Genomic DNA, 6000 nt, shown 5'->3' with positions numbered 1-6000 from the left:
GGCCGGGGGGGGGGGGGTGCGTTCTCGCAGCGGTGGGAGCGAGGGGCGCGCGTGTGGGGACGGAGCCCCCCACGGCTCAGCGGAAGCCCCGGTGTGCTAGCGCCAGGGGTGAGTCACCTGCATGGCCTGTCTCCATCCCTTCCCGTCACCCACGGGACCTCGCCTTAAACTCAGCTTTTCAGTATTGACAGCTTAGCTCTCGAGGCTAATCCTAGAACGTCATAGCTGATGACACTGTGCCTCTGCCGGGTGCATGACACACGTTGAGCTGTGTAAGTGCCAGACAGAAGTTACCCCAGAAGGCATTTCTGAAATGACTGACAGTCATTAACTGACCATTTGTTTGGCAGGAAAGGTGGTTGGTGCAAGTGTTCTTACACACCTTACCAGTATTTTTCAAGTAAATTTCTTTCTCCGTTTTGAGATTTCATATCCTGAATAGTGCATGGAAATCAGATCCCATATTGCCCTAAAAGTTGTGCCTGTGGTGGGTCTTCCCAGTCAAGGTAATTCTACTAAAAATAAAATTCTCCTTTGCTCAGTTGTAAGAAGGAATGCACAAGGTTCCAAAGTCCTTACTCCTGTCTCTGTCCTTTTGTGGTCCCGTAATTTCGGTACGTGTCAGCAAAGTGACACATGCACACAGCCCCAGAAGGCTGCGTGCCACTTGTGCTGACTTAGGGAGAGAGAGCCTGGGGAGGTGAGAAAGTAGAGCCTCAGCTTATTTTCTCACTGGGGAGGGACTATTGTCGGGTTCAGAACCTGGGGAGTCTGTGTGTCGAGGTTCTTGCTAACTGAAGCTTTGTGTCTTTAAGTAGGCTCAAAGCTGAACGACCGGCGGGGACGGGCTTACTTGGCGTGAGCATGCCCAAGTGTGTCAGGAGGGTCTGGTTCTCCACATTTAATCTGTGGTGAAAACTTGCTAAGCCACCATCTTTTGCCTTCTTGCTTCAGGGAGAATAGGGGACCTTAAGACCACTTGTCCCTCCTTTTCCCTTTCTCATTTATCTGCTTTCTCAAACCTGAACTGTTCCTTTCCTTTTTCATCTGTTTTCCTCTCTCTCTCTCTCTCTCTCTCTCTCTCTCTCTCTCTCTCTCTCTCTCTCTCTCTCTCTCTCAGTTCTTTTCTAGTTCTCTCTCAACATCCACTCGTACACGTTCTCAGGAGACAGAAGCCCCCTTCGTTCTGTTTTTCCTTTTAGTCTCCCCTGTTGGGGGTTGTGCTAGGGAGATTGGGGGCTCTGGGCCCCCAGAACTGACCAAAGCCCAGCCCCAGGGCATCAGATGGAGCCATGAGTGAGAATAGGAAGTGTTTGGGCTTCTGTTCCTGTATCTTTAAAGTGATTCTGTCATTGATTTTTTTTTCTTTGTTGTAATGATTATCTTTCCACAGACTTCATAGCCCAGTAATAGAAGGTTATTATTGTTGTGAAATATAGACAGATGTAGACTTTTCGTTAGTTATATATTCATTTGTAAGGTAAAATCGTCACTTACAGAGAATGTAAGAATGAATAAGGCTGTCATACTTGTGCTGGTCAGGTTTTAGGGAAGTTTAATTATCACCATGTGTTCTCTAACCTCCTTGCTGTCCTTACTTTAGATTAAAAAGGAAATGGAATAAGGATATTTTTTTCTGTTTTTGTTTTTTAGATTCAGAATATGAACAACATAATCTCCTTCCCTCTGGACAGTTTGCTGAAGGGGGACCTAAAAGGAGTGAAAGGGGTATGACATGAAGAGTCCTGTCATGGGGGGCGGCTTTCATAGGACGTGGAATCACGGCACGCTGGCCAGTCGGGGCAGCCACGGCCTCGAGCCTTCTTCCTGGGACGGCGGGGTGGCGCCGTGCTGCCTTGGGCTCCCTTGACTGGCCATCGTGGCACCACCTTTCGGCCCTAACAGTGGTGACCCGTGGCCTTTCTGGCTGTCCTGCTGTTGCTCCTGATGTGGAAGGGAAAGAAACAGCTCTTCTGGAAACTGTCAACGACTTTTGGGTTCTGCCAGTTGAGCAGGGAACCCTGTGTGAAGTCTGGTTTTTCCAGCTAGCATGTCACTGATTGAGCCCTGGGAAAGGATCCTTGCAGGGTGGTTTCCTAGAGGGAGAATGGGCACCAGCAGGGCCTGAGCCACCTTTATTTTTCTGTCCTGCAAAGGATGCTTGTTGTTGAGGCCTCGCCTTGCCTCGTACAAACACTTGAGCCCTGAACTGTTTTCCCGGGCACGTGTGTGGGGACAGTCAGGGTCGAGTGCTGTGTGGGCACCAGGCACCAAGCAGAAAGTTGCTCTCACACGTCATTGGCCTAGACAGGTGTGTGATGTGAAAGGGAGGCAATCGTGCCCCAGTTCTTAGGCGACCGAGTGCTCTGACGGGATCCACACGTGATCCCCGGTGGCCTCTGGCACATCCGGAAGCCCAGCCGATTACGGGGGCCTCTGCAGGGGCAGAAGTGCCAGGAGAGCTGTTGGGGCAAGGAGTCTGGGCCCGGGGAGCCGTTAGGACACGGAGGAACACTGCTCAGCATCCCCTGGGGGCCCGGAGAACACGTCCGGCGAGAACCAGGAAAGCGGGAGGGAAGGGCACACAAAGCAGAGGGGAAACCATGCCAGTCTGCAGCAGCATGACTCGGCCCTGCACAAGGGGCCCTGGGTCGGCGGGGCTGCAGAGTGGGAGATGAGGCTTACAGGGTGGGCAGACGCCTTCCTGGAGGCTTTAGGTGCCAGGCTGTGGAGCTTAGGCCTTGTCAGAAGGCCAAAGAAGAGTCAAAAAAAGAAAAAAATCCCCACAACAAAGGGGTTTTCTCTTCTAAAAGACCCCTGTTAAAGGGAGCATAAATAGGTGGAAACCAAATTTGATAGAATTTCTAGTGGCTCAGTATTATTTTTGAGTCAGGCTTTATCAGAGAATGTGAGGTCCTGAGTTCCAGACAGAATTGTGGAATCAGGAGACCTCAGGAGAAGGTGAATGGCTTTTATATTCTTGTTTTGGGGTCCAGATCAGGGGTACATGTGTTGAGGAGATTCCTATATTAATAGAAAAAAATCAGAGTCCCTTTATTTTAGAGAGATATACTAAAATACTTGCAGATTAATTTAATTTCAAATTTCAGGTTTAATTTCAAAATAATCTCAGGGCAGAGGGCAGGGTATAAGTGAAACAGGATGGGCTGTGAGTTGATACTTGCTATAGCTAGCTGACAGGTACGTTATATAATTCTCTCCACTTTTGTCTGTGTGCATTTGGTATATTCCATAATAAAAATTTCTTAGAAAGAAAACTAAATGCTACCGCTAGTCTGATTAAAAGCCTGTGCTCTAAGCTTTCCATTTTTCCTGGGATCGATCACATACGTCATTTATTGCAGAAATTAATACCTTCAGGGCTAGTCTAGGGATAAGTTTCTTTTGCCCAGAAATTAATGATTAGTCCTGTTTAATTTATGCCTCTCTGTTTACAGGATCTGAAAAAGCCTTTTGATAAAGCTTGGAAGGACTACGAAACAAAAATGTGAGTATTTTCATTTAAAAAAGTAAGCATAGGTAATTTGAGATTTTAATTTTAAATCGAGCCTTTATTGCTTAAAGGTATTGTCTAAATAAACCTTAATCCAAGAAAGAATTCACCCCAAACTGTGTTGCTGTGGTTTGTTGTGATACCAGATGCTTTCATACCGGACGTCCACATTCATGATGTAAACCTCTTTAAACTGTTTTTTCCTCATCCCTCCTCTTATGTCCTAATGGCTACAGAATGTTATTTTCAGGAACGTTAATTGACTTCTACTGGTTGACTTCAGGCACTTGTTGTAACATTTCTGATCACAGTTTCTCATTTCCTGGAGTGGAGAGGATTGAGCTAGCTAGAATTGGGCTAGCGATTGTGGGAATGATGATTTCAATTATTTTAAATACTTGAGAAATAGAAAATATTTTAAAATGCCTCATGCTTGCTTTGTAATTGCTGTGCATTGGGTAATAGAGTTTTCTCAGTGGAAATAGAAACTTTTATATGAAGCCATCTGGTAAAGTGAGACGCAATAAGAAGAAAGCCTTTTCAGATGTAACTACACGTATTTAATTGGGTTTGTTTGTTTTTACCAGCCTTGGGTCTCTATTCAGAGCTGAAGGATCACCAAGGAATCCCAAACCTTTGGTACTCATCCCATCCTGGAAATCTTAAGTTCCCATACTCCAAATTCCAGAGTCTCGCTAATGGCACATTAGTATGTAAGCACAGATACAGTATTAAACCAGAAAGATTTGAAGGTCGGCTCAACCCAGAGAGGCTCCAGACTCACTATCCCGGGCTCATTAGCATCCTGCATCTGTGTGTCAGTTCAGTGCAGTGAGTAAGGAAAGGGTCCACATTCCTGCTTTACAGGTGGGAAACCTGGGCTTGGTATTTGCTGCTGGTCACCCACGAGAAGCTAGTTGAGCCAAGGGCAGGACATGGATTTGCCGACTTCATTGAGCTGCTGTCGCTGCTGCCCTCAAAGGCCTTAGAGGAAATGTTTCTGTGCATTTCTGAACCAGGGACAGGAGAGGGTCTCTGAAGAGGGTTGCCTGAGAGAGTCTTCTCCTGAAAGGAAAAGGTTTGAAAGAGGAATGAGATCAAATTCTGTAAAATCAAGACACACGTAGATAAGGTGAGGACAGAGGTACTCACAAAATCCCAGAATTGGAGAACGAAGGAGCAGCACCCTTTAAAACTCAGAGTAATTCTGGGGTAAATTAAAAAATTAGCTCTACCCCTTTACATGTAAGATTGATTTTTCCTGAGAGGCCCTGTGATATGCAACAAACAGCTTTAAGACGTCTTTACAGTTCCTGGCCTGTCGTTCCATATCTGATCATTACAAGAGTGACCGACATCTGGACCATGTCTTGATCCCTTTGCGGTGGCGTCAGGGGAGGCTTGGAGTTGCGTGATTGTCCCCGGGGCCCTCCAGTCATGCTGCCTCCCTGGTGCATGAGCCCCTTTTAACAACATCCTCACCAAAACGGTCACCTTTTCTTTACGTTCTTGACTCACCCAGTCAAGTCACTGAGGGTCTGCTGTGTGCCCAGTGCTGTGCTTCAAGATAAAGAGCAAGGATTAGAAACTACATTTCTCGCCTCTTCCTAAATACCCCCTCCCCAGATGATGGGGCCTCTGGACCCAGAGGAACCCATTTCGTGTTGAGCAGCTTCCTAAGACACGCTGCCTGCGTTGTATAGTGTCTGCCTTGGGGCTCTGCAGGAAAAGTCTGCACCCTCCTCTTCATGGCACCCTTTATATTTTTGAGTGCTTTCTGTGGCTTTTGTTTAGCCTCCTTTTGTCCAGGATAAAAATCCAGTTACTAGTCCAAGCCCTTCCTAACCGATGTGACGCGTGGCTGCCTCACCCTGGTCACCTGTCTCGGGATGCACTCCGGGGGTCAGCTGGTACCCTGACCCGCACACTGGACTCGAGCACAGGCGAGCACGAGAGAGACGTGGAAAGGGGAACGAAGCTTAAAAACGGGAAAGGTCACTTGTTTTCTTCTGTGATGATGGGCACTGTCCTAGTCGAGTTGCTTTGGAAGCATTTCTTGGGTCGATACTCAACAGAGAGGGCCGAGGTTGACATGTTTATGATGAAACGCTCTTTCCTTTCTAGTGAGTTCGAGGCCATCCTGTTCCGGAAAGGCTCGGCGAGCATTTGTGTCCAGGGTGGGTGTCAGGATCGCGGCGGGGCTGTCCGGTCTGGAGGTGTCTTGATTGAGTCTCGCTTTTTCCACACGTAGAACCAAGATAGAAAAGGAGAAGAAGGAGCATGCCAAGCTGCACGGGATGATCCGCACGGAGATCAGCGGGGCTGAGATCGCAGAGGAGATGGAAAAGGAGCGGCGGCTCTTCCAGCTGCAGATGTGCGAGGTCCGTCCGCCAGGCGCTTCGGGCAGCGCCCGGTGCACTGCCGGGCCCTGCCGCCCAGTTTCTGTCGTTCAGTGGGCCTGGGGCTCCTGGGCGGTGGGGCTAGAC

At 48.1% G+C, this 6000-nt stretch overlaps 1 protein-coding gene across 2 annotated transcripts in view; it reads left to right on the top strand.

Annotated features, from left to right (window-relative positions):
- ASAP2 (ArfGAP with SH3 domain, ankyrin repeat and PH domain 2) overlaps window positions 1-6000 on the top strand; it is a 162402-nt gene that overhangs the window by 89280 nt on the left and 67122 nt on the right. For both annotated transcript variants that reach the window (XM_007456938.1, XM_007456939.1), the window contains exons 4-6: window positions 1654-1728; window positions 3459-3508; window positions 5766-5895. In XM_007456938.1, coding sequence (XP_007457000.1) covers window positions 1654-1728; window positions 3459-3508; window positions 5766-5895 — 255 coding nt within the window. The remainder of the gene's footprint in view (window positions 1-1653; window positions 1729-3458; window positions 3509-5765; window positions 5896-6000) is intronic.

This window comes from Lipotes vexillifer, unplaced genomic scaffold (genome assembly GCF_000442215.2).
Source record: "Lipotes vexillifer unplaced genomic scaffold, Lipotes_vexillifer_v1.1 scaffold390, whole genome shotgun sequence".
In the NCBI taxonomy this organism is placed as follows: Eukaryota; Metazoa; Chordata; class Mammalia; order Artiodactyla; family Lipotidae; genus Lipotes; species Lipotes vexillifer.
The sequence above is the reverse complement of the archived record's forward strand: the minus strand, read 5'-3'. Positions and strand labels throughout refer to the sequence as shown.